The sequence below is a fragment of the Callorhinus ursinus genome, unplaced genomic scaffold (genome assembly GCF_003265705.2).
Source record: "Callorhinus ursinus isolate GAN/ISIS: 27379988/994484 unplaced genomic scaffold, GSC_fseal_2.0 scaffold38, whole genome shotgun sequence".
Taxonomy (NCBI): Eukaryota; Metazoa; Chordata; class Mammalia; order Carnivora; family Otariidae; genus Callorhinus; species Callorhinus ursinus.
Window position 1 is genome coordinate 182086 of NW_027397100.1, and position 27600 is coordinate 209685.

The 27600-nt window shown below is 37.2% G+C and overlaps 1 protein-coding gene across 7 annotated transcripts in view; it reads right to left on the reverse strand.

Moving 5' to 3' along the window:
• Nucleotides 1-27600, reverse strand: part of NCOA3 (nuclear receptor coactivator 3) — a 139517-nt gene that overhangs the window by 27644 nt on the left and 84273 nt on the right. For 4 of the 7 annotated variants that reach the window (XM_025875336.2, XM_025875502.2, XM_073880302.1 and 1 more), the window contains 6 exons: nt 5555-5659; nt 4504-4676; nt 3939-4039; nt 2728-2902; nt 2150-2338; nt 1880-1981 (listed from right to left, as the gene is read on the reverse strand). In XM_025875336.2, coding sequence (XP_025731121.2) covers nt 1880-1981; nt 2150-2338; nt 2728-2902; nt 3939-4039; nt 4504-4676; nt 5555-5640 — 826 coding nt within the window. In that variant the 5' untranslated portion in view covers nt 5641-5659. Of the gene's footprint in view, nt 1-1879; nt 1982-2149; nt 2339-2727; nt 2903-3938; nt 4040-4503; nt 4677-5554; nt 5660-6487; nt 6509-27269; nt 27314-27600 lie in introns of those variants that run through there. The other 3 variants (XM_073880299.1, XM_073880300.1, XM_073880303.1) reach the window with 2 other exon arrangements.

The window sequence follows — 27600 nt, forward strand, 5'->3', positions numbered from 1 at the left end:
AAAGGTTCATGTCACTAAACTACTTGAATAAAGATGTTCTAAAGATGTTCTATTTAGTATTTTCCTTTTTTGTTCTATTTAGCATTTTCTATTACAAAATGTGAAGTACTGTTCTTTAACCTGCCAAATCATAATAGATACAGAGAAAGAACCACTTTAGAAGGTAAAAATTCCTGTTACCAGGTTTGACGATCTCAAGGTAAGTAAATAAATATTATTTCATATTGGAAAAATTTTTTCTCTATCAGTGTAAAAAGACTAAGAATACAAAGAACATTTTTGCTATTGTTTCGTCTGTGAAAATTAATCTCAAGCAGCCTCAAGACAGGAAACTGAGCCTGCATAAAATGACTGATAACTCCAAAAATAGCTTTTTTTTAAACAGTAAAATATTGTTATGTACGTTATGTGTAGATAACATATATACACATACACACATACGTACACACATAATAGCTAGAGTATGTTAGATGTTTATTTAAACCTACTCCATTTTATCAAATTATTTATTGCAGGTCCACATGGTAGACACAAAACAAAACAGTACAGACTTCAACATCAGGCAGATCCAGCAGCAAATTCTTCCTTATTAGCCAGGATCTTGGACAAGTAACCCAACCCATCTGTCACCAGCCCTAGTTCCTCATCTCAGAGACGGTGCCTAGAGATGGTGCCTAGAAGACAAACGTTGGCCTCACCATTCAGGGTTAGATGATCCCAAGAGTAACCCTGAAGGTAAATAGAGATAATAGTGCCACCACATCTAACTTCATCAGTGTGCTTTAACATTTACACTGGCTTTAATTCTTTATTCCCATAGTCAAAAAAGGGCAGACCAAGACTGAAACTCGGACACCTGGGTGGCTTAGTCAGTTAAGCATCTGCCTTCGGCTCAGGTCATGATCCCAGGGTTCTGGGATCAAGCTCCACGTCGGGCTCCCTGCTCAACGGGGAACCTGCTTCTCCCTCTCCCTCTGCTGCTCCCCCTGCTTATACTCTCCCTCTCTCTCAAAAGTAAAATCTTGGGCGCCTGGGTGGCTCAGTCGGTTAAGCGACTGCCTTCGGCTCAGGTCATGATCCTGGAGTCCCAGGATCGAGTCCCGCATCGGGCTCCCTGCTCGGCAGGGAGTCTGCTTCTCCCTCTGACCCTACCCCCTCTCATGAGCTCTCTCTCTCATTCTTTCTCTCAAATAAATAAATAAAATCTTTAAAAAAAAAATAAAAATAAAAATAAAAAAAAAGTAAAGTCTTAAAAAAAAAACCAAAACTCAAATTCATGTTGATATTAAGAATTACTCCCAGCAATTCTCATTAAATTACCTGTATTTTTGAAAACTTATTTATGAAAAATGGGTTTAAAGTTAAGAGAAAGAAATATTAACTTCTGACATGAAATGCTATTTGGAGAGAAAGCCAAGTGCCTCTACATTTATTTTTTATTTATTTGAGGGATTTTAAATGTCAAATATACCCAACACAAATGCCAGGGGTCTTAGTGAATCTTAGAGTTGCATAAGAAACATAAATAATCCATGCAAAGCATTCATGACAGTGGGTGTAGGCACTTACATGATAGTGCAGGCTATAGAAGTAGTAAACTTTTGGGCGCCTGGGTGGCTCAGTCGGTTAAGCGACTGCCTTCAGCTCAGGTCATGATCCTGGAGTCCCGGGATCGAGTCCCGCATCGGGCTCCCTGCTCAGCGAAGAGCCTGCTTCTCCCTCTAACCCTCCCTCCTCTCATGTGCTCTCTCTCTCTCTCATTCTCACTCTCTCAAAATAAATAAATAAATCTTTAAAAAAAAAAGAAAGAAATAGTAAACTTTTATAAAACTCTCCAATGAACAAAATGTATACACACACACATACACCAAGTCTTTACCTGAAAGATCATGTCTAGTAATAAAGCTCTCAGGGTTTGAGGGAAATGCTCTTTCTCCTGTAGTAATGCGGCGTGCTACACAGATCATACAGGATTGCAAATCTACAATAAAAATTTAACCAGGTAAGGATTATACTTAACTTTTGGACAAGTCTATTCAACAGGCAACTAAGGATGTGGAATTCAGTAAATGAATACAACAATGGAAATCACAGAACTACAAATCTGCCCACTGTTTGGCAGATATCTCAAACATGCGGTCAATCTTACCTTCCCCTTCCTCCATCATGGCTCGAGGCTGAGAAAGGGCAAAGCACTGCATTGTTTCGTATCTCTGGCGCATTTCAGGCCCAGTGTTTATGTCTTCCAGAATATCATGCGGTGTTTTCATCAGCATACGGCAATTAAATGTATGGCTTTTTTGTCTCTGGGTCTCATTTGTCCAGGAAACTCCATTAACTTTGGAAAACAAAAGGAAAAAAGTTTTTTAAAAAGCTGGCAACTCCATCTGTGACTATCATCAAGAATTTAAGCTGTATTTTCTCATTACTATGTTTTCCATAGTAATTTCTACACAGACATTTCACAGTGGCAATATATATAATATTGGAATAACCTCCATTTCAACAGAAAGCTCACCATTTTGTAATTCACTGTATATTTTGGCCCCATGAAATGTGCACCAAATTCTAAATTCACCGAGGTCGTTTTTGAAAGTTTTGCTATTAACCACCTGCCTTTCTGCACAAGGCTGATCACTTTACCTCCCAAAATGTACAATTTTCTAAGAAATGGTCAAGAAGATAAATTTTTTTAACTTATTTAGAAAATACACATTAAAAGACTACCTGTAGATTTCGGTAAGTTTTTAAGGAAATCCTTTCTGTCTTCTTCATGCAAGATATTGTAGACACTTGTGTTAACCAGGTCCTCTTGCTTATATTGCAGATACTGTGTGACATTTTCTGACACAAATACAATGTTTCCATCACGATTCACCACAAACAGGAAACCATCCAATGCCTAAAGTGGGATATGTTAATATTGGCTATTATGGACTGAACTGTATCCCCACCAAAATTCACATGCTGAAGCCCTAACCCTCATAAGAATAGGGCTCTAATCCAATAGGACTGACGTTCATATATAAGAAAAGAGACACTAAGGATGCATATACACAGAGAAAGATCATGTGAAGACATACGGAAAAGGCAACCATCTACAAGCCAAGGAAAAAGGTCTCAGGAGAAACCAAGCCTGCCAACACTTGATCTTGGACTTCCAGCCTCCAGAACTGTAAGAAATAAATTTCTGGGAGTGCCTGGGTGGCTCAGTCAAGTGTCCAACTCTTGATTTCAGCTCAGGTCATGATCTCAGGGTCGTAAGATCGAGCACCACATCAGGATCCACACCTGCTTAAGATTCTCTCTTCCTCGCCCTCTGCCCCTCCCCTGCTCTCTCGCTCTTAAAAAAGAAAGAAATTTCTGTTGTTTAAGCCACCCAATCTGTGACATTTTGTTATGGCAGGCTTAGCCTACTAAGACACCAGACTTAATACTAAACAGAAATTTTTAAAACTGTTGATTTAACAACCACAACAATTATCAGCTACCATTTCTATTAACATTAGCACGATTACTATAGGGTTTTATAAAAAATAAAAAGAACTGGGGAAAAAAGATAACCAGAGTCAACATAAAATCTGAATCACTGTCTAATTTTTGAAAAATTACATCTTGAAAGGAGCTTTAAAAAATAAGATCATCCTTAGCACTTTGTTTTTCCACTTGATACCAAGTCAAGCTATAGGCACTACACTACTCCCTAATGAAAATTTACAAAGAACTAAGTTGATCAACTAAAAAGTAGTTGGAGTAAACTAGTTGAAACAACAAAGAAAAGTTAACAGGTGCACTTTATGAAGAGTCTCCCTGCTCCCAAATCCTACTTTCAAGTAAGAGAAACATGCTATAGGTACTACAGGTGAATCAAACCTATTTAAGGAAACAAAAGTGTATTTTTAAGTCTTAAAAATTCCTCAAAAGTATAATATACTTGCCTGAAGTAAAAGTGGCCCTAAGGAGTCTTTATCAATAACTCCCTGTCCTGTAGAGGACACATCAGCTTTCTGAACATCATCATCATTAGAAATAGCTTTTCCTGAAAAGACACAAGGAAGTACTACAAATAGCATGTGTATCAGTTACAGATCAAATTCACCTTCACACAGTGCCCAGAACAAAGACACACACGGGCATACACATGCACATACATTACATTTCCTGATAAGAAAACAATGCTATAATTTTTAAATGTTAAAACTTAGGATTTACCCAGGAGGGCAGAAGATGCCCTCAAGTTTCCTTCACTACTACATGTACTATCCATGGCTTCCTGAAAGGAAGCTAACACGTGACAGGGTGAGAAAACAAGCCTCTAGCTACTTCTCGATTAACTGTTTCTCAAAGAGTAAAGTTGGTCAACTCATCTGTCCAGTCCCACACAGGCTAGGTTCAATTAGCAGTAGTCCATCCATGAGCAACAAGGAAGCAAAAAGACAAATGTAAACACAGTTAACAAGTTCCTCCTGAAAAGACTTGAGTGTTTTTCTTACTTTGTATTACCTTGCTCTTTTATTTGACGTATCTGTCTTACTGTTTCCTTTAAAATTGCACATTTATCTGGTTTGACATTGAAATTGTCAATATCACTAAGATTAGCAGATATCAGTTCAGCCAATTCTTCAATATATTTACTCTCCTGCTCCCGTCTCCACTTTTCACCACTGCAGGTAAAACTGAGAGAGAAGGAGGAGGTCATGAGTATACCTACCACAAAAGAGCAGCAAGCAGAACCAGTTTCTATACAACACCAGTACCTTCATATCAAAACAAATTAAATTCAGCCAATAGAAACCATCAAAACCTTGTCTTGGAGAAGTAGTACAATACAGTAGAAACTCAGGCAAACCTAAATTCAAGTCCACCTCTTTGTTAGCCTGGTGGCCTTGGGCAGACTTAGTCTCAGTTTCATCATCCAGAAAATGAGGATACATAGTCTTTACCTCATAGAGAGAGTAAAACACCAAATAACAAGGAAAACAGTGTTAGCTACTTATTAATGACAAGGTTTTATGGCTTACAGGTCATTTTTTTACTCTGCAACAATCACATTAAAACTCAAGTCATATTGACCTTGGCAAATACTAAAAAGGCTAGAGTATCACTGCATAAAATGAAGCATCTGATTTCTATTTTTTAAACTTCGAACTTCATTCAGGAAAAGAATGATGAAACCCCACAAATGCCAAAATACCAACTTACAACATTTTCTTACAGGAATTCAAAGAGTCTTACTTGGGATAATCTTAATTATCTATTCCTAACTCCTACTACCTCCACTGAGAAATGCTTGATACCGTATCAAAGGTGTTAGTGTAAGATTCTTGCTTCTATCTGAATCAGCAACAAAATTTCTACTGCATCATAAGGATGTCCATCTGATCACTATGCCACACTACTTACTACAAAGCGAAATCATATTATTTAAGCAAAGACAAAAAAAAAAAACTAACCAGAGAATATAAATAACAGAAAGCTGAATGCTATCTTTAAGCAAAGATGTAATGGTAGGGGGAGGAGCCTTTGGTGAAGCATCTGGAAATACACTGCCTACCCTTGTCCTGGAGTATCACATGGCAATTTGCGTTTTCGTGAATCAGGGGCCAGTGGATCCAAGGAGTTTTCTCCTAATCCGCTCATCGTGACTATACATCAGCAACTAAGAAAGAATAATGATAAGATGAAAATATTATAAAATATCCATGACTCTATAAAGCTGCTGTATGCTTGAGTGGCTTAATTTTTTAATTCAGAACTACACTCCCTACATGGTTAGATAATCCTTTTTTTTATAAGATTTTATTTATTTATTTGAGAGAGAGAGCAAGAGCAGGGGGAGCCGCAGAGGGAGAGGGACAAGCAAACGCCTCACTGAGCAGGGAGCCCACAGGGATCAATCCCAGGACCCTGAGATCATGACCTGAGCCAAAGGCAGACACCTAATCGACTGAGCCACCCAGGCATCCCCATGGCTAGATAATTCTTAATATTCTTTATTATAAATTTGTATTCTGAAGATAATGTCAAGAGTTCACATTCCAGTTTAATCATGCAGAACGCCCAACTCCAAGACTAAAATGTTTCTCCAATCCTACTAAAAATGTGTATGTTAAATACTACAAAGGATAAGGAAGGCATCTTCTTCATATTTAATAACAAGAAAAAGAGACTGCCAACTCTCCACGTGATGAAATCCTGGGGCACCTGACTGGCTCAGTCAGTAGAGAAGGTGACTCTTGATCTTGAGGTTGTGAGTTTGAGCCCCAACACTGGGTGTGGAGATTACCCAAAAATAAAATCCAAAAATAAAATCTTTGGGGGGGGGGAAACCTTACATTTTATTTTTACCCAAGAAAGCACAAATTAGAGCTTATCTTGTCATTTGGTTAGGAGTCTTCAAATGATAAAAGTCTAAATTGTTTTCAGGCTATTTTCAAGGTACCACATGGTTCTCCTTTAAACCAATTCATTAGTATTTGTTACCCACCGTGTTGTTCTTCTGTGAGTTCAAAATAAACCTGGAATTTGTAAATAACACATAAACTCCACTGTGTTAGGCCTGGAGAGAAGACGTACACAATAAAAAGTTCAGGGGGGAAGAAGGGCTTTTGACAAGATCCACATAGAAAGAATTATCTTAATATTAACTGATGGAAATATAATATGTTTTGGTTAAGATTTCAATGATAAAGAAAATAAATGTAGGGTGTTTCTTGTTGAAACAATAACTGGTTTTGACATTCAGTAGCTCATAATTTTAAGACCTCTACTAAGCCTTCACTTACTAAGAACTTTATTTGTCCTAAACGCTTGTTTAGTAAGACAATCATTGTTCTAAAGAATTCCAAGTCCATCAAGAAGTTCAAACTTTCCAAACTACTTTTTGCTTAGTATGTTAAAATGCATCTTGCAGTCCATCTAGATTTTTAGACATGTAGTGAAGGATATAAATTTCCACTAGGTGGCACAATAATACCAGGAAAGGAGACAAAAATTCAAAAATCAATGAAACTTAAAATACGTAGCTTTTTAAAAATCAGAACCACATGTTAACCAAGAGCTCTAGATTATGACATCACCTTTACATATGCTATAGGTATGAATTAAATACCAACAAAATTCATTCTACCTGTAATTTTGGTAGTAAAATATAAAAGCTGAAAAGCTGAGATGTTTCCAAGAAAAGGAGAGAAAAGAACTTAACATATCTTTGATTTATAGTGGCTCAATATGGGGTGCCTAGGTGGGTCAGTGGGTCGAGCGGCAGACTCTCGATTTCAGCTCAGGTCATGATCTCAGGGTTGTGAGATGGAGCCCCATGTGGGCTCTGCATTCAGCAGGGAGTCTGCTTGGGAGTCTCTCCCTCTCGCTCTGCCCCTGGGCCTGCATGGGCACGCACACTCTCTTCCTCTCTCTAAAATAAATCAATCTTTAAAAAAAAAAAAAAATAGTGGGTCAATATTATGATTTTGAAGCATACCCAGATCCCACAATGCCAGAAATACTGTATTCTTCAAAAATGACAATGTCATAAAAGACAAAATCTATAAATATTCCAGATTAAAGAAAGCTAAAAAGAAATGACAAATGTGATATTTGATCCCACACTGGATTCTGTCCTGGATGGGGAGGTGCTATAAAGGACATTAATAGATCAACTGACAAAATTAGAATATGGACGATAATATTTTATCAATGTGAAATTTATTTGAGTTCTGTACGTGTTTAAGAGGTTATCCCTATTCTTAATATTTACAGTAAATGGACCATTATATATGCAAATGACCCTCTAGTGGTGGAGGGATGCGATTTATACACATTTTAAGTGACGGAGTGAAAAAAGGAATAGAAAGAGAAGCAAAGAAGAGGGAGAGGAAGAAGAGAGGAGAAAGGAGGGCAGCAAGATACTGACTGACAAGGGTGAATCTTGGTAGAAGAAAAATTGTTTAATTCTTTGTACTGTTCTTTTTCTTGCAACTTTTAAGTTTAAAATTATTTCCAAATAAAAAAGTTTTAAAGTATGTTCAGTTTTGATTTCCAATTTTCATATGTAAAAAGAGTCCTTGGGCGCCTGGGTGGCTCATTTGGTTGGGCGACTGCCTTTGGCTCAGGTCATGATCCTGGAGTCCCGGGATTGAGTCCCCGCATCGGGCTTCCTGCTCGGCAGGGAGTCTGCTTCTCCCTCTGACCCTCCCCCCTCTCGTGCTCTCTCTCTCTCTCTCATTCTCTCTCAAATAAATAAATAAAATCTTTAAAAAAAAAAAAAAGAGTCCTTAAAAGTACAGAAAAATAATTTTAGCTATGTCTCAATACACACCTGGTTTTATATTTGTTTCATTCACAAAGTTATTTTTAAACTGAGTGGCAAACCATCCAGTGAATAATAACATTTCTTTACTTTAAAAATATAATCTAGGGGCGCCTGGGTGGCTCAGTCGTTAAGTGTCTGCCTTCGCCTCAGGTAATGATCCCAGGGTCCTGGGATTGAGCCCCGCATCGGGCTCCCTGCTCCGCGGGAAGCCTGCTTCTCCCTCTCCTGCTCCCCCTGCTTGTGTTCCCTCTCTGGCTGTGTCTCTGTCAAATAAATAAAATAAAATCTTTAAAAAATAAAACAAAATAAAATAAAAATATAATCTATTCCACATCCTGGATATTATTTCCTTACTTTGATATCAAACATAAGCTGAATCCCCAAAATTGAATGGCAAACTATTTGGTGAACAAATAGCATTTCTTTAATTTGAAAGACATAATTTATTCCAGAGTCTCAGTATTACTTCACCTTACTTTGCTATTAAATATTAAGCTGAATCTCCAGTACAGTTTAAGGTGCCTAGCATTTAATAAGTGGTCAATAAATGTCTTGAATAAATACTGAATAAATGGAACATTCAACTTATTAAGTCATACTTTAGAATTCCCTTCATTCTAATCTATATAATAGTTCAAGCTTTTTAAATTTTTCACTTCTACACTTGATATAGGATGTCACCAAAATGAGTTTTAAAGGCATAAATTACCTCAGTAGAGAATGAAAAAACCATGACAATCTCTTAGTATGAAAGAAATCAATAATCACAATTACAGTCTAAACCAGAAAGGCATACAAGTCATTCACGTTACATCAATTTTTATGTGCATGTAGAGAAATATGTCAAATGTGTCCATATATACATATGTGACTCTCTTGATCTGGCATAACAACAAGCTATAATGTGCATATGACTGTGTAGTCTATGTGCTACCAAATTTACTCTTTTACAGAATCTTCTGATCTCTAGTAACAAAGGTAATTATCCACAAATGTACTAACACAAAATTCTAATGTAAAACCATGAAGGTATCATCCTTTTTTTTTTCTTTTTTTGAAGAACAGGTTTGCCAATTTCTTGCCTAGCTGTTACTCAGATATGAACCTTGACACCACGTCACATTTATTGCACAACACCTGGAAGACCACAGGACTTCCAAGAATGAATGATAGAATACCATACAACAACAAAAAAAACTTCAAAATGCAGCAAATGCATCTCCTAAATTTCATTAGGATAAAGAAAATGTTCAACATGAAAATGAAAACTGTTAAGTATTTCTGCCCAAAAAATAAGTTTCAGTATATACAATAACTAATACAATTATTCCTGAGCATAAATGACTATGACATACTTTGTAGTTTTCTGTTTATTTGGTATTAATCTTTGTTATAAACATAAAAATTGTAAATAGCATTTATTTTATTTGCCAGGTCTGCTGCCTGCTTCTCACTGGCAGAGATGGACTCAAACTACATCCACCTGAGAGGATATATTATCTAGCTTGGTAAATTATTCTTTTTAAGGTATGAAAGGCAAATGCCTAGCATACACACCTAAATCTAGACCATTTTCAGTCAGCAGTCAATAATCAGGGTGGGAGGGGGGAAATTGCAAAAGAAGAGACGTCCCCCAAGTGATTATGAAACTAGAGATACACCTCAACTACACTTCCAGGTAGAATACAACCCCATCACAGTTTTTTCAAGCCCATGACACCACAGTATAAAAAAAGACTAGAGAAGAACTTAGGTGTCTCAGCTGGGTAAGAATGTGCCTTTGCCTCGGGTCATGATCTCAGGGTCCTGGGATCAAGCCCCGGTAAGGCTCCCTGCTCAGTGGGGAGCCTGCTTCTCCCTCTCCCTCTACCCCTAGCCCCTGCTCATGTTCACTCTCTCTCTCAAATAAATAAATATTTTTTTAAAAAGAGAGAAAGAAAGAAAAGGACTAGAGTGGAGAACTTCTCATTGAATCAGAATCCAAGGGCCCAAAATGTATTCAGTCTTTCCATGTGAACTCAGCCATCTAGATCCTTGAGCCGTTTTACATTTTTTTTCCTTTTCTAAAATGTTTCTACTAAAGAGTTCTGTGCTATCTACTTCAATATACTGATACGACAACGCACACTTTAAGCTAAGATTACATTTAAGCAAGATAAGTCTATGCAATTTACTTCAAATATAGATAGTAGCAATTTAGAATAACTTTCAATGCTATCAAAATCTAATGTTACCTACTGCTATATTATTTGGAAAAATCGGATTTAAAACGAAAAAAATCTTAACAGGAATTGATTAGAATTCCTTATATAAATACTACAGCCTTTCTATGCACAACAAGCTATGGTACATGTTTAAGCTTAGACATGCTCAGAATAGAAGTTAAACTGCTAAAAAATGAACATTCCTAAACTAATTCTGGCTAAAAAGCAGAAAAGAATCATACCTGCCAGCTCAAAAGTCATGAAAATGTTGGTATATGACTGAACAGCATCAACTAGCTTTCGTTTGGGTTATCTGCAGTTAATATAGGAGAAAAAAATACTGATTGTGTATGACAAACTAGCCAGATGGACAAGGATACAGGAAGTACTCCTGTCCAAAAGGAAAAACTACCAATCAACAATGCTAATGCCCATAGTGGGGGGGGGGGGGGGGGCATGCGATGCCAAAATCCAAAACGGAGATGAGATAGGTTACTCAGTAAATCTCAGATGGCACAGAGACCAACTAAAATATTTTACTTTTGGGGCACCTGGGTGGCTTCTGCCTTCGGCTCAGACCATGATCCCAGGGTCCTGGGATCAAGCCCCACATCGGGCTCCCTGCTCCACAGGAAGCCTGCTTCTCCCTCTCCCACTCTTCCTGCTTGTGTTCCCTCCCTCGCTGTGTCTCTCTCTCGGTCAAATAAATAAATAAAATCTAAAAATAAAATAAGATAAAATAAAATAAATAAAATATTTTACTTTTCCTAAATTAATAAGGGAAGGGGATAACTTTTGTGGCGGTACAGTGCTGGGCATACCACATGTTCTGTGTAATTTCTCACAATGACTCTCCAAAGTCTGTATTACTATTCCCATTTTATAGATAAGGAAATAGCTAAGTAACTTTTCACTGTATCACACACAGATACCAGATGGCAGAACTGGGACTCAGAACCTTATAACCAACAAAATATGTACCCAATGTTCCTTGGGCATTTTATCCCTCATCAAAAATAAACCATTTGTACTTTTAAATCACACCACTTCCAACCAGTTAACCAGAAAATTTCTCAACTCATCAGTAAGAACACAGAGCAGTTGAACACTCAGGGTTTGGGGGTATGCAGAGTACCAGGGACAGAGGCCAGGAGCCACTCAAACCCAGCAGGTACTAATGCTGCTATTCCCCTCAAGCCTCTAAAAACTAACCACTACTCTACAAGTCACCAGATAAACTGCCCTCTGAGGTGGTCTCATATTAACCATGATCCTTACTTCCACTTGAGATGAATAACAGTCACTGGCTAACAGAGCAAGAAGAAAACTTAAAATCAGAAATGCATGAATTATACCCTGAAAAAGTGTGTCAAGTCTTTTTAGTCTTGGGTTTTCTAAGATTAAATGCTGGGGCCAAAAACTCTGACTATCCCACTAGTAATTTGTCAGGCTTGTTTGGCTGACTTATACAAGGTATGATTAAATAATGCTAATTAGGGAGTGTTTCTGGTATGTCCTGAGAATCACAGTAACTTGAGGAAAATTTTCAAACAACAACTGTGGATTTGAAATGATTTACTGAAAACCACTTGAAGCTCTATGTAAAAGCAGAGACTGCTCAATCCAATTAGGAAAAAAAAATTACCACTGGGAAAAATTATGAGACATTCATATATAAAAGCACTACCCAAAATTCAAGTTCCAAATTGACACTCTTACTCAAGACAATTTAGTTTAGTCACCACTAGTTAAAGTGTTAATCCTACAAAATTATATTTCTAAAATATCAAATTAAAGGTTTTATTTCAATCTATGGTACAGCTCCAAGAGAACCAGCACCATAGAAGAAAAGACTGAAGAACTGAGGGAAGTATAACCTGTGTGTGTTTAAGAGACCATGGTGGGTAGCCAGGGCGGGGTAAACATGGAACCACTATGAAAGCTTCCTCATCAACTAGATGCCTCTTCCAGTGATTAACTCCTACTTTTATGTTTTACTTTTTTTTTTTTAAGATTTTATTTATTTATTTGACAGTGAGACACACAGCGAGAGAGGGAACACAAGCAGGGGGAGTGGGAGAGGGAGAAGCAGGCTTCCTGATGCAGGGCTCGATCCCAGGACCCTGGGATCATGACCTGAGCCAAAGGCAGACACCCAACCGAGTCACCCAGGCGCCCCCACTTTTATGTTTTAATTCAACCCTGGTAAACAGGGTAAGAGCTGAAAGGAGACAAGGACAGAAATGAGAGAGAAAGTTTCAAATAAAAACTAACTGGCAATATCCTCTTGTTTTGTTGCTGATAATCTGTTATGTCTATTTAGTAGGATCAAGTATAAACCACCTAATGCAATCCATTTTTCAATTTAATTCTATTTCAGCTCAAACATTTGCATGCCCAGAACCATTTTAGGTCCAGGAAAGAGAGATGAATGACACCATACACTGCTACAACTCTCAAGTTAGCAGAAGAGAGCATAAACAATTATAACAACATAATTTGGTAAGTGTTAAAATGAAGGCACTGCATAAAGTGTCATGGGAACACAGCTGATAGGAAACCACCAGCCTACAGTTTTGTTTTGTTTTTTAAAGAGAAAAAGCAGATGAGCAGTGTCTACAATAAACTACCTTGGTGCAGACATATGCCAAAAATGGTATATCCTTAGGTCCTGGTCATTCTTCTCCTTAGTCTTCTTTAGTTTATAATGCCAGCAAACTTGAAAAGGGGCTAGCAGAGAACAACAGAGTAAAACATCCTATTTTTAATATAAAAATTAAGCTAAAAAGGATCCAAATGTAAATTAACAGCTATTTTATCCACAGGTTTCATTCTCTCTTCTCCCTTTGTATGTCTTGCCTTTTCATTCTCAATCAACAGGCTGACTCTTTGGAGTCACATTTATGTTCCAGTTTAAACCTGATGAAGCTGAATTCAAACACAAACTCCCCAGAGGCTCTGCTACCAGAACTGGCCATACCAATTAGCCAAAGCAGGTGTTAGTTGCAACTAGAAGCTTGTTGCCAAGAGACTTCACAACCTCTACAGAAGCAACCGAGTTGAAGTTCACAAATACACACTGTGCAGAGGGAGTTAAGCAAGCCACTTCCATCTAAATCAAATTACTCTCTCCTGACAGCATACTAACTAGCTAGGTAATTCCTTATTTTAAAGGTAACACTGGATCCTACAATTTAATGCACTGAATCCCTCCACACCTGACTTTCATTCTAAACATACCATCAGTCCATACTTCATCCTCAGCATGGTCACTACCACCAGCAGCAGCCTCCCAAATGACCTATGCTAAAAGAGATTCTGACAGGGTGCCTGGGTGGCTCAGCTGGTTAAGCGACTGCCTTCGGCTCAGGTCATGATCCTAGAGTCCCTGGAACGAGTCCCGCATCGGCCTCCCTGCTCAGCAGGGAATCTGCTTCTCCCTCTGACCCTCCCCCCATCTCATGTGCTTTCTCTCTTTCTATAAAAAAAAATAAAAGATTCTGACAAAGGATGATCACTGAATTATTTCCTGTTTGTTTTTAAGTCATTCCTTTTTAAATCTCCTAGTATCTAGAATACTCCTACTCATCCTTCAAGATTAAGTTCAACTGTCACCTCTGATGAAACCATTCAAACTCTCCCAATTAGAGAAAGTTTTTCCTTCTTTATCCTGATGCACTTTTCACACTTCTACTACACTGTTTTACACACTGCACTCTACTCCTGTTCTTTTCTGTCTCCACTTTCTACACTGTAAGCTTATAAACCATTATTAAAAAAAAAAAAAAAAACTTAAATAAGGGGCGCCTGGCTGGCTCAGTCAGAAGAGCATGCAACTCCTGATCTCGGGGTTGTGAGTTCAAGCCCCATGCTGGGTGTAGAGATTACTTACTTACATAAGTAAATAAACAACTTTTTTTCTTAAATAAACTTTAAAAAAAATTGTACAAGACTCTTTCATTACAAACTCCTTCCTCTTTCTTTTTTACTGCTACTACCCACCATTCTCCCAGTTCCTTTTCCAACTCCAGCTCTCCTTTTCTTTACCATCCCCTTAGCTGTACTTTTCACCAACTCAACAATCTTTCTTAAAATACAGAGAAGATGCAAGGAGAGCTTGCATTTTTGCTTCTTTTTGACATGTCATTTTTCACTTGGGTATTCCCACTCCAACAAATATAGTGGCTCCAAGCTGCCTATCAAAATAAAACTCAGAACGTTTGAATCCTTCAGCTGATTTACTATGACATAATGAAAAGACAATGGGGCTTTGTTGGAATCAAACTCGAGAGCAGAATCTCAATTTCACTAAAAGGTAAACTTTTGTCACCTTTAAAAAGCCTATCACCTGTTAAACCTGGTAATAATCACACCTCACATATGCACATGTTTAATGTGAGCATGAAAAGCAATACAAAGCAAGCAACTGACAAAGGGAATAATGGTAATCCATCAATACCAAGAACAAAGATTCAGATTTGCTCTCTGTTGAAAGACAAATAGCTACAAATATCCCATATGGCAACAAATTAAAAGGTTTCAGACAAAAAACAAATTAGCCAGGACTATTCAGGCTATTCTCAACTTACAGGTAGCTGACTGGAATTCAAAACATTCTCCCACTGAAATAGTGTGGTGAGACATAGCTAGCAGCCATTAAAACCATGAAAAGAGAACAAATTACTGTAACCGCTGTTTTCTTAAGATTAAAAGACATAAGAATAAGGAGGCATATTTTAGAAGATTTTCTGAAGAGGATATCAACAAACCTTCAAAGGTACTAGGTAAAAGCACACAGTGGTGGTTCTTTATGATCTCTTTTTACTTCTGGATTTGTGGTTTAATTTTGCCTTGATAGATGTAAATATCTCTACATCAAAACTATATCTAAGGTTTTCTCTTGGCACATAATGAAAATACAAGCAGCAGAGAAAGAGAGAGGAACAAGAGAGAAACAAAGTTTTTAGCCCCCTCGAGGTAGTAGTAAAGCACTGGATTAAGATAAACGGGTTAGAGAAGTATGCGCACAGCGCAGGAATAAAATCTGATACAGATTCAATAAACAGGCAATAAAGATGTAAAGGGGGGGTGAATGATCACAGCATGTGCCCCATTCTCTCCTAACCCATTCTTTCCATCTGCCTCAGAGAAGAAAAAATGATACTAAAAGAAATGTTAATACTTAAGAGTGGACATTAGCCACCTGGTAAGGAAAGCTAGGACAGGAAGTAGCAGTATGCACACCATGAATGCTACAGGGAATGGGAACCATGAGTCAAGAGCAGCACTGATACTCCTGAACCAGAGTACTTGCAGAGTGAAAAACTTAAAAGTAACAAGACACTCCCCCGCTACAGTACTGAAGGTAGCCCGGTCCACCCATACCAAATATCAAAAACTTAAGTAGCTACAGAGGGTTTACCTGTGACACTAACATTATAAAAATTAACAATGTGGAAATGAAAAGTTGATAAAGCAACTTGAATTAATTTTTCAAAGAAAAATACTGAAGGTGGAAGAGAGTGAGAGAGATATATCAAGGGTAAACCCATCTTAGCTAGATTTGCTTCTTTAAAAGCAAAAACAAAGGAGGGGCACCTGGCGGGCTCAGTCAGAGAGCGTGGGACTTGTGATCTCGGGGTTGTGAGTTTGAGCCCCACTTTGGGTGTAGAGATTACTTAAAAATAAAAAAATCTTTAATAAAAGCAAAGACACTGGAGCAGATGTTCTCTAACGCTAGCAACACAACATGGCAAGTCTGACTCATAAAGACTTCCTGAATGGGTCATCATCTTTACTGCAGGTTAGTCTGTGGCTCAGTCCTTGCATGCTGTTTCCACTGGGCCTTTTTTCTTTTTCTGACCTCACAGCATATTACTCTTCACTTATTGTAATTCCACTCCTAGCCTAAATAACTTTAAATTCAAAAGAGTCATTTTTTAAAAATAACATTTCCATATTCCTAGAAGTTATATGTCTGGTAACAGAATTTATCTCTTCAAATAAATCTTTAAGTCATTATCAACTTCAGGATGACAAAAATACAAATACTGAATAAGAACATATATATCAAAGTCAAAAAAGAAAATAAGGACGCACTCTTAACATCCTTTACCTGTTGGAAGGTAGGGTAACACTGGTAGAAATGTTAAAAAGTATCAAAGTCTAATTGAACAAGAGCCTCAATTGCCTCCCTAAATCCCCGTCAAAATATAGCTAGTATACTACTACTATGTGGAGCTAAAAATCTGTCCTCTAGATCATGATTGTACCAGAAAAGAAATTTGCAGCAAGAAAGAATATAAAATACTGAAGAATAGGACAAAAAGAGCATCACTTAAATAATTTAAATAAAACACAGCTTGGTTTTTTTTTTCCTCCACCGCTTTTCAAAGGTCAGTTTCATGATTCATGACTTTAAAGAACTTTTTGTATTTCACAAAACCAGCCTACATGTGTCTAGTAAATGAAGACTGGGGACACCTCATTATTATTAAAGAACATCAGAGGCAAAGACCTCCTGTAAAACCAGGCATACACCTAAATTGGTTAAAACCCAAACCCACCGGCAAACATCTACAGAGTGGTCACTAAGCACTAGGGATGTAATGTACAACTGGATAACTACAGCTAACACTGCTGGGTGATATATAGGAAAGCGGTTAAGAGTAGCTCTGGGGCGCCTGGGTGGCTCAGTTGTTAAGCGTCTGCCTTCAGCTCAGGTCATGATCCCAGGGTCCTGGGACGGAGCACCTCATCAGGCTCCCTGCTCAGTGGGGAGTCTGAGTCTCCCTTTCCCTCTGCCGCTCCCCCTGCTTGTGCTCTGTGTCAAATAAATAAAATCTTAAAAAAAAAAAAAAAAAAACAGAGAGAGAGAGTAGCTCCTAAGAACTCTCATCACAAGGAGAATTTTTTCTTCTTTTCTTTTTATTGTATCTACAGGAGAAAATGGGTGTTAGCAGAACCAACTGTACTGATCCCATAATACACGTAAATCAAACCATCAAGCTGTATACCATAAACTTATATAGTGGAGTATGTCAATTATTTCTCAATAAAACTAGAGGGAAAAAAATTTTTTAACTGGTCATTCTTCAACATACTGAGTGTTGTCCACATACATAAACAAAGGAGATTGCATTCCCTATGCCATGTGCTTGGGATAAACTGCTGACCAAAACAGACAAGGTTTTTTGCCTTCAATAAGCTAATGACCAGGGTCCATAATCAACAAACTAGTAAATATAGTATCCCAAAATGTACTATGTGCTATGAAAGGTCTCCACTGGAAACTAGTAGCTGACCTGTTAATTCAAAAGCAGGAACAACTGCATATCAGATCCGGCACACAATGTTATTCAAGTGTTCAAAGTCCTAACCTTCTGCAGTCAATCTGGATCTTACTACTACAAGATTCAGGGTAAAGGACAACTGCATGTCCTTGAAAATGGCCAGAGCTTACTAGTTAGCTCTGGCCCCCTTCCTGTTTTAAGTAGGTCAGAACAGAGACAGCTATAGCAGAATTCAGATGTGCTTCAAAACAACCAATATATGCAAGCAGGGTGAAAGGTTTAAGTCAAATGCCTCTGGAGTTCCAACCAAATTCACTACACCAGTGATTCTCAACCTTTTTTGATACCGGGATTCGTTTACCTCTTAAAAACTGGGAACGCCAAAAAGCTTTTGTTATGTGGGTTATACCTATCAATATCTACCATATTCAAAATTAAACTTATAAATATTTTGAAATATTAATTCATTTTAAAACAAGCGCATTATGTGTTAACAATTTCACAATTTTATGGAAAACAAATTTTCTGAAACAAAACAGAGAGGTGGTACTGTTTCCACATTTTTACAAATCTTATGTCTGACTTAAAGAAGATAGCTGGATTTGCTTATCTACTTCTCCATTCAGTATGTTGCAACATGTTAATTTGACAAAAACATATGAAGAAAATCCAGCCTCAGAGACATGTACTTATTTTTAAAAAGGACTATTACAATAGCCTTTTGCAAACTGTAGATAATTTTCCTTGGTATTATGCTAAAACTCAACAAGCAGTAAGTACTTTCTTAAAGGTTAGTTGCAAAGTGAAATCTGAAACTACTGATCAACTTTCACGCTATTACATTAAAGCATACTCCCCTAGCTTACACTCTGAGCAAATCTTTTACCCATGCATGATTTTGTAACATCAAACATTGTCATTTTAACATATCAGTTCACTGATCAAGCAGATTTTAAAATATTGATATATTTCATGATACAATATCAAAAACTCCATATTAATATCACCATGCATCTCATCTTTTTTTTTTTTAAAGATTTTATTTATTTATTTGAGAGAGAATGAGAGATAGAGAGCATGAGAGTCAGAGGGAGAAGCAGACTCCCTGCTGAGCAGGGAGCCTGATGTGGGACTCGATCCCGGGACTACAGGATTATGACCTGAGCCAAAGGCAGTCGCTTAACCAACTGAGCCACCCAGGCACCCACCATGCATCTCATCTTGAAAGTCTTTAAGTACTGAGAAGCAGTTACACTCATGGTGGCAGATTCAAATTTACCAACATTACAATTTTCACTTGAGAACTCAAATTTTAGCACTGTCAACAAATACCATCAGAGGTTTTCCTTGAAGTAATAGGTTCATCTTGCTCAGTTTCAAGAACTGTCTGCGAAATGCTCAGGTTTCAATAACCAGAGCTTTGCTGGTCGTTCTTTCAAGTAAAAATGGTATTCCATGAAAAAAGTGGCTAATTCAGTACACAAACCAATCACACAAGGGTCCTTCCCCAGGATAACCATGGTAGGCAGAGTGCTTTCTGCATATTTTCCATTCTCACCAAACAGAATTTTTTAAAATACAGTACTCAAGAGTCAAGATTTAATGAAATGAGCAAATTTTGCTGCCTCATGCAGGACAATCCTAAGTGAGAAATGCTGCTTTGTTTGTTTCCTTTAAGTGCAGGAAAGTAAAGTATGTAATGACCACTAGTATAGTCTGTAGCACCACTGCCTTGATTGAAGCTAAGGTGCCAGTAGCTTTCGGTACCACTGTATCTGCACCAGTGCAAACATCAAAAGAATGAAAATGGTAAATAATGGGTTATTATGAAAATAGTTTTAACTGTATGGACCCTGTAAAAGTTCTCAGGGACTCCCAGAGGACCATGAACCACCCTTTTGAGAACCACTGTACTAAGATTAAGAGTGGGATTAAAGGTCTGAAACTGGTATGGCTTCTCCAAGATCCTCTTCACATTCATTTAATAAATATTTCAGTATCTACTATCTGCAACCTATATACATAAGCCAGGTTGTAAAATCAAAAGAACAGGACTTCCTGACTACATCAAAAAAAAAAAAAGCTTCTGCACACCAAAGGAAACCAAGCAATCAACAAAACTAGAGACAACATACTGATAATGGGAGAAGATATCTGCAAAGGAAGTATCTGATAAATAAATATATAAAGAAAATATATAAAGAACTTAATATATATAATATATATATTATATATATATTTATATATTATCCAAAATATATAAAGAACTTAACTCAAAATGAAAAACAAATAACCCAATTAAAAAATGGGCAGAAGACATGAATAGACATATCTCCAAAGAAGACCTAAACATGGCCAACAGACACATGAACAGACGCTCAACATCAATCATCATCAGGGAAAAGCAACTCAAACCACAATGGATATCACCTCACACCTGTCAGAATGGCTAAAATCAAAAACACAAGAAACAAGTGTTGGTGAGGATGTGGGAAAAAAGGAACCCTAGTACACTGTTGATGGGAATCCAAACTGGTGCAGCCACTGTGGAAGTATGGAGGTTCCTCAAAAAGTTAAAAACTACCATACCATATGATCCACTAACTGCACTTCTGGGTATTTACCCATAAAAATAAAAGAACACTAATTCACAAGGTTACATGCACCCCTATGTTTATTGCAGCATTATTTACAACAGCCAAATTACAGAAGCAGCCCAAGCGTCCATCAATAAATGAATGGATAAAGAAGACATGGGGTGTGTGTATGTGTACAATGAAATACTATTCAGCCATAAAAAAGAATGAAATCTTGGGGCACCTGGGTGGCTCAATCGGTTAGACGTCTGACTCTCGGTTTCAGCTCAGGTCGTGATCTCAAGGTTGTGGGATCAAGCCCCACACTGGGCTTCACACTCGGCACACAGTCTGCCTGAGATCCTCTCTCTCCTTCTCCCTCTGCCCCCCACCCCCCGCTCGCTCTTACACTCTAAAATAAATAAATGAAATCTTAAAAAAAAAAAAGACATCTTGCCATTTGCAACAACATGGATGGAGCTAGAGAGTATAATGCTAAGCGAAGTAAGTCAGAGAAAGACAAATACCATATGATTTCACTCATATGTGGAATTTAAGAAACAAAACAAATGGACAAAGGAAAGCCAAGAGAGTGAAACCAAGAAACCAAAGGGGAGGTGGGCAGGGGGGTGGGTTAAACAGGTGATGGGATTAAGAGTACACTTATCACAATGAGCACTGACCTGTGTATAGAATTGTTGAATCACCATATTATACACTGGAAACTAACACTTATGTTAATTACACTGGAACCAAAATTTAAAAATCAATAAAAATTTTTTTAAAAGTACAGGACTTTCTGATAAGATGACATAATGGACTACTGCTCTCAACCAACCACTCTTCCCCTCTGCTCTAAATATAATAATGACAAATAAAGTACATATTTTTTATTAATTTTGGAAGACACAGAAATGCTCAAACCTAACAAATATGTCTGTGGACCAAAACACAGAGCAAACATACAGTAATGAATTGATGACTCCATGAACCCACTGAATTTCAGGACCAGAAACTAGCAACTGCTTTTTAAGGAAATCCAATCATGCACAAGATAAGAGGACCAAAAGCAAGGCTCACAGGTAAAAACAAAACCAAAAAATTGCTGAAAGGAAAATGAAGAGAAGCTATGATCATCAGTAACAAGTTACTGATCACATCAAACTACAACCTGCAGTGTAGAAGAGTCATCATCTCTCTAGTACTGCAAGAACATTTCAGACTGGAGTCCTGGACCTAGACTGAAGGTAAAGTGGACATGGGAGAAGGCAACAAAAACAGAGCTAGGGGTACTGAGCCGGGGAGAGGGGGTCACATGGAGAGCACCAAATGAACAAAAGGAAAACTAAATTTCCCATTTAAGATGCAAACTGTAAATGAAAATTCCCAAGTGTATGTGAAAACAGAAGAAAGTTGACCAAGAAATTCATCAATACTGGAAGATGAATTCACCACCCAATAAAATGAAATCTTTAAATAAGTTTAAAATAAATGCTTATGATCCTTAAGAGATAAAAATTTGACAGCCATGAAAAAAAATAAATGAAAACAGAATAAATCATTATGAAAAGACTGGATTACAAACCTTCATAAAATATAAAGTATAAAAAGAGAGTATCACCCATTATGCGAGCACCAAATATCCTAACTTAGTTAGCATGGGATACTTAAATCCATATCTGAAAACTCAGTAAAGAATTAATTCCTAGACTAGACACAACACCAAACACACAATCAGTGAAGTGGATAAGAAAACTGATGAATTCAAATCGAATGCAGCACAGTGAAATAAAGGGAAAAGACTTCACAGCTGATCTAAGCCCCAGCACAATATCACCAAATTTAAGTCTCTGAAGCTCAATTTCCTATTCTCTAAAATGGACATACCAGTCTTTTTTTTTTTTTTAAGAGAGGCAGAGGGGTGAGGGAGGGGTAGAGGGAGAGAGGAAATCTTAAACAGGCACCATGCCCACCACCGAGCCCTATATGATCATGATCTGAGCCAAAATCTAGAGTCAGACACTTACCCGACTGAGCCACCCAAGCGCCCCAGGACATACTACATCTTTACAAGGTTGCTGAAATAATTAAAACCATAGACCAAAACAAAGCTTATCTGAGCACATGGAAGTCTTAACAAATGGCTCCTTAAAGAATCTCATGATTTACAGACAGAACCAAGGTTATTAAAGAAAATAGAATTTTGCCTCTGTGATTATAAAGTACCTACATTTACAACCCACATGAATTCAGGAAACAATGTACTGGTTTTCTAATTCCCACACTGGCTGAAGAACTTTTGCAAATTGCCTAAACCTTGGTACCTAGGAGGGGATTATAAAGAGATGTCTTTCGGGAAGTACTAAATTCTCAAAGATACTAATATCTACAAATGAAGTTTTGGTAATAGTAATAAACTGTTCTTATGCAAACATTTCAAGTATTTTCTTTATTTTTTCAAAGACTTTATTTTTAAGTGATCTCTATATTCAATGTAGGGCTCAAACTCATGACCCCGAGATCAAGAGCCACATGATCTACTAAGTGAGCCAGCTAGGCATCCCTCAAGTATTTTCTTTAAACCTCTCTAATATGGTGCATTTCTATATGAAAAGAATTTGGAGAAACAGTAAGGGCACTTAGGTCACAAGTGATTAAGGATGATTTCTTTGAAAACTCTTGTTAAAATTCATAATTGCTTTGCATTTTTTAAAATGTAAAGACACTGGCAATTTAACTAGTCTAAATTTAAAACTCTTTTTACTATTTATCACTCTTAATAAAATGACTTCCTTACTAACTGCCACAAGGAAAATGGGGGAAAAAAATGGAACTCAGCCTTCTTATATTTCAAATTCAGAGAGAGTTATTTAAGTAATAAAACATCCAGAATTTACATGGTACCTTCATACCACGAAACAGGCTTATCAAAAGCCCAAGTAAAAACTCACATACACACAAAAAATTAAGTTTCAACTTATTACCCAGGACCTAGGTATCAAAGGCCTTATACTATTCAATCACATCTGGAAATGAAAAGACAGTAGGATTACAGCTGTGCATGGCCTATTTATCTGCAGAAGTCAAAGCATGTCTCCTGTTACCTTGCAGCAAGTCAGTGTGATCTGCATATCAATATACTGAAGGGCTGCAGTGTCTGAAACCCATACCAACCATTTAAAGGTGTTATTTTAATTAACAAGTTTGCCAACACATTATGAATTTTGCAGTTTTATTTTAGAACTCTTTTTAAATTATCATCACAATCTATCTTTAAAGAAAATTTTAAAAGGCTAAGAACAAAGACTAAAAATCATGCAATCCCAATTTATTTATGTCACCCTCCAGTAAAATAACTAGCTCCATAAAAATCTTTTCAAACAGAAGAGCAATATACCATTGATAAGAAAATAAATAATTTCGGGGCGCCTGGGTGGCTCAGTTGGTTAAGCGACTGCCTTCGGCTCAGGTCATGATCCTGGAGTCCCAGGATCGAGTCCCACATCGGGCTCCCTGCTCAGCAGGGAGTCTGCTTCTCCCTCTGACCCTCTTCCCTCTCGTGCTCTCTCTCATTCTCTCTCTCTCAAATAAATAAATAAAATCTTTAAAAAAAAAGAAAATAAATAATTTCTATAATCCAGTTTTCTACATTAGGGCCAAATTTTATAGGAGGGGAATGAAAGAAATGCCAAATAACACATTACATAACAAGAGTGCTACCCAGAATACAAGGAGGTACATTTTTACTTGTAATAATTTTAAAGCATGAAAGATAAAATTCTATGGAAGTGAATTAAATATCCTACACTGTTGATCTTTAGATGTTTGTGTACTCACACAGAGTAAGTTTAACGTTGAAGCTCATTAAAGACTGAAATTGGTTTGATACATGATGAAAAATGTATTTAAATCTTAGGAACATATGTTGAGCATGTGTGCACATGCAAAGCTTTCAAAGTTACTTTAAAATGTGAAAATGAGTAAGGCTCCTGTTATCCTTGATAAATGTCAGCTGCCATACACTCATGTCCAATACACATTTTCACAAAGCAGAGTCCCAGAAAAGGCAATTCTGAATCCAGCAGCTGCATGTAATGGTTATACATATCAAATTCTATTCAAGGTCAGAAGTTTAGAGGTTTTCAGTATCAACTTCAAAATAACGCAGGCTTTATATGTTAAATATTACACAGATTCAAAAACATTCTTATTAAAACAGGTTTTGGAAACAAAGACAGAATCATAAGAAAGTAATTACTCTGAGAGTCTGGCATATGATAGAGTCATTTATAACAGTGGTATAAAATGGACTATTTGTACAGCAGTTCACTTTCTAGATTGCTGAGCTGATATTTAGGACAATTATATTTCTTAATTAAGTTACAAAATTAAGTACTACAAGAGCTATGTTATTACCAATGTGACAAATTTTTTATGTCTATATTTTCCAAATCCAATAAAACTGCCCTTTTTATGAGCCTTGACTATAAACAACTACTAAAACCTATCTCCATCCATTTTCACCAAGAGCAAAAAAAACAGTGACTGGATTTAGGGCGGTTCAGTTTGTTGTTCGAGTCAAAGATGGATCTTAAAATCTTAACAATTTTCTCTACATATTCTGAAAGCCTCATCTAAAGCAAACCAGCTTAACATTCAGTCTTTGGCTTTAATAACAAGAACACAACTATTGGAGTGCCTGGGTGGCTCAGTCAGTTAAACGTCTGCCTTTGGCTCAGGTCATGATCCCAAAGTCCTGGTATCAAGCCCCACATCAGGCTCCCTGCCTGCTTCTCCCTCTGCCTGCCATTTCCCCTGCTTGTGCTCTCTCCCTCTCTCTCTCTCTCTCTCTCTCTCTCTCTCTGACAAATAAATAAAATGTAAAAAAAAGTATCTCTGTATAGTATGGAACCTAGGCTCAAAAAAGTTTCTTTTTAAAGTAAGTTGCTGTTTGATCGACATTAAATGTTTAAGCTTTTTTTTTTTTTTAAAGATTATTTATTTATTTATTTATTTGAGAGAGAGAGAGAGAACCAGTGGGGGTGGAAGGGCAGAGGGAAAGAGAGAAGCAGTCTCCCCACTGAGCAGGGAGCCTGACATGGGGCTTGATCCCAGGACCCTAAGATCATGACCTGAGCCAAAGGCAGATGTTTAACCAACTGAGCCACCCAGGCACCCCTAAAATGTTTAAGCTTTTACACTATAAATGCATTAATATTCTCCTACATATCATCACATAATCTCCATAGTTTAAATATTCCTTCCCCAGAAGGAGCCTCTTAAAAAACCTAAAGAAAAAATAAAAAGGCAGTAAGGGACTGTGTGGTCAGATTATCTAAAGTAAAATAACTTTGGTTTTTCCGCTTATAACCAAAGCACTTCATCAGCCCTAAAACAGCAGATCCACCAAAATTATGGCTTTCTGGGTACTTTTTTAAATGGATGTTACACGCTTAAGAGCAAAATTTCTGGATGTACTACTATAAGATGCCCATAGGCATCTTATAAACACTTAAAGGACAAATAGAAAAGTGCAGATAGGTCTGGGTATGACTTTGAATTCATTTTTTTTTATTAACATATAATGAATTAATGTTTAAGAAAGACTTTGACATGGGCACCTGGGTGGCTCAGTCGTTTGAGCATCCAACTCTTGGTTTCGGCTCAGGTCAAGATCTCAGGGTCCTGGGACTGAGCTTCGCATCAGACTCCACGCTCAGCGAGGAGTCCGCCCGAGAATTCATTCTCTCTCTCCCTCTGTCCCTCCCCCCTCCACCCACTCGCATTCTCTCTCTAAAATAAGTAATTTTCTAAAAGTCTCTGACATATATTTTCTTGATACATGAAAAAGATACGGTGCTGGAGTTAACATAAGCCCTATAATTAGAGACTGACTACTATTTTAGAAAACCTTGAGATTTCAATTAATGTGTTGTTTTTGAAACCAAGAAATGTTTGGGATAGATAGCAAACCTTCTGAGGTAAGTGCAGTGAGAAAAATAACAATATTTTTCCAGAAAATTCCTTTATGGCGGTACAGAGATCTTATGTTCTCTGTTCATTCATCAATAGAAAGAATATATCGGGTATATTCTTTCACAGCTTTATACAGATATAATTCACAAACCACACACTTGCAGTATCCAATCAATGCCTTTTAATATATTCAGAGTTGTACAATCATCACAATTTTAGAACATTTTCATTATCCCAAAAAAGAAGCTCAGTACTCCTCACTGTTCTCTCCCCTAATCCCATTTTTCCCCCACTTCACACCACCTCTCTCCCACCCCAGGGAGACCACTAATCTACTTTGTCTCTAATGATTCATCTATTTTGGAAAATTCATACAAATGGAATCATACAATATCTAGTCCTTTGTGACTGGCTTCTTTCACTTCGTATAATCCTTTCAAATTCATCCATGTTATAGCATAGATCAGTAGTTCATTTCTTTTTATTTGTGAATACTTAACTGTGTGGAACTATAATTTTATTTATCTATTCACCAGCTGATGGACATTTAAGTTGTTTCCTCTTTTTGGCTATTATAAATAATGTTGCTATGAACATATATCAAGTTTTTATGTGGTCACTTATATTCTTAAATGAGAAATCATGAGCGCTGGTAAGTGAAAGCAGATTTTGATGACATATCCAAAGAAGCCTCTAAAATTTGCTAGCAAACAGGAAAGAAGCCAGATTCTTTAAAAACATTAAAAAAAAAAAACTGGAAACCAATTGTGGGATTTTAATTATGATTAATATACTAAGCACTCTAATGGAAAAAGTGGACAACAAGCAAGAACAGATGGGTAATATAAGCAGAGAGATGGAAACTATGAGAAAGCAGCAAATGGGAATATTAGAAATCAAAAACACTAACAGAAATGAATGCCTTTGATGGGCTCATCAGTTGACGGGACACAGCTGAGGAAGAAAAAAAATAAAATTAGTGAGCTTAAAGATCAATATAAGCTTACAAAACTGAAAGGCAAAAAAGAGAAAAAAAGAAAAAGAACAGAATATCCGATGACAGTGGAAAATTACAAAAAGTACATTATATATATAAGGGGAATACCATATATATGAAATTCAGAAAAGGCAAAACTAACAACTTAAAGTAGACCAGAGGCTGCCAGCTATCTCAGTGGAGTGGACTGACTGCACAGAAGGACAAAAGAACTTCAGAGGATGGTGGGAGTGTTTTATATCAT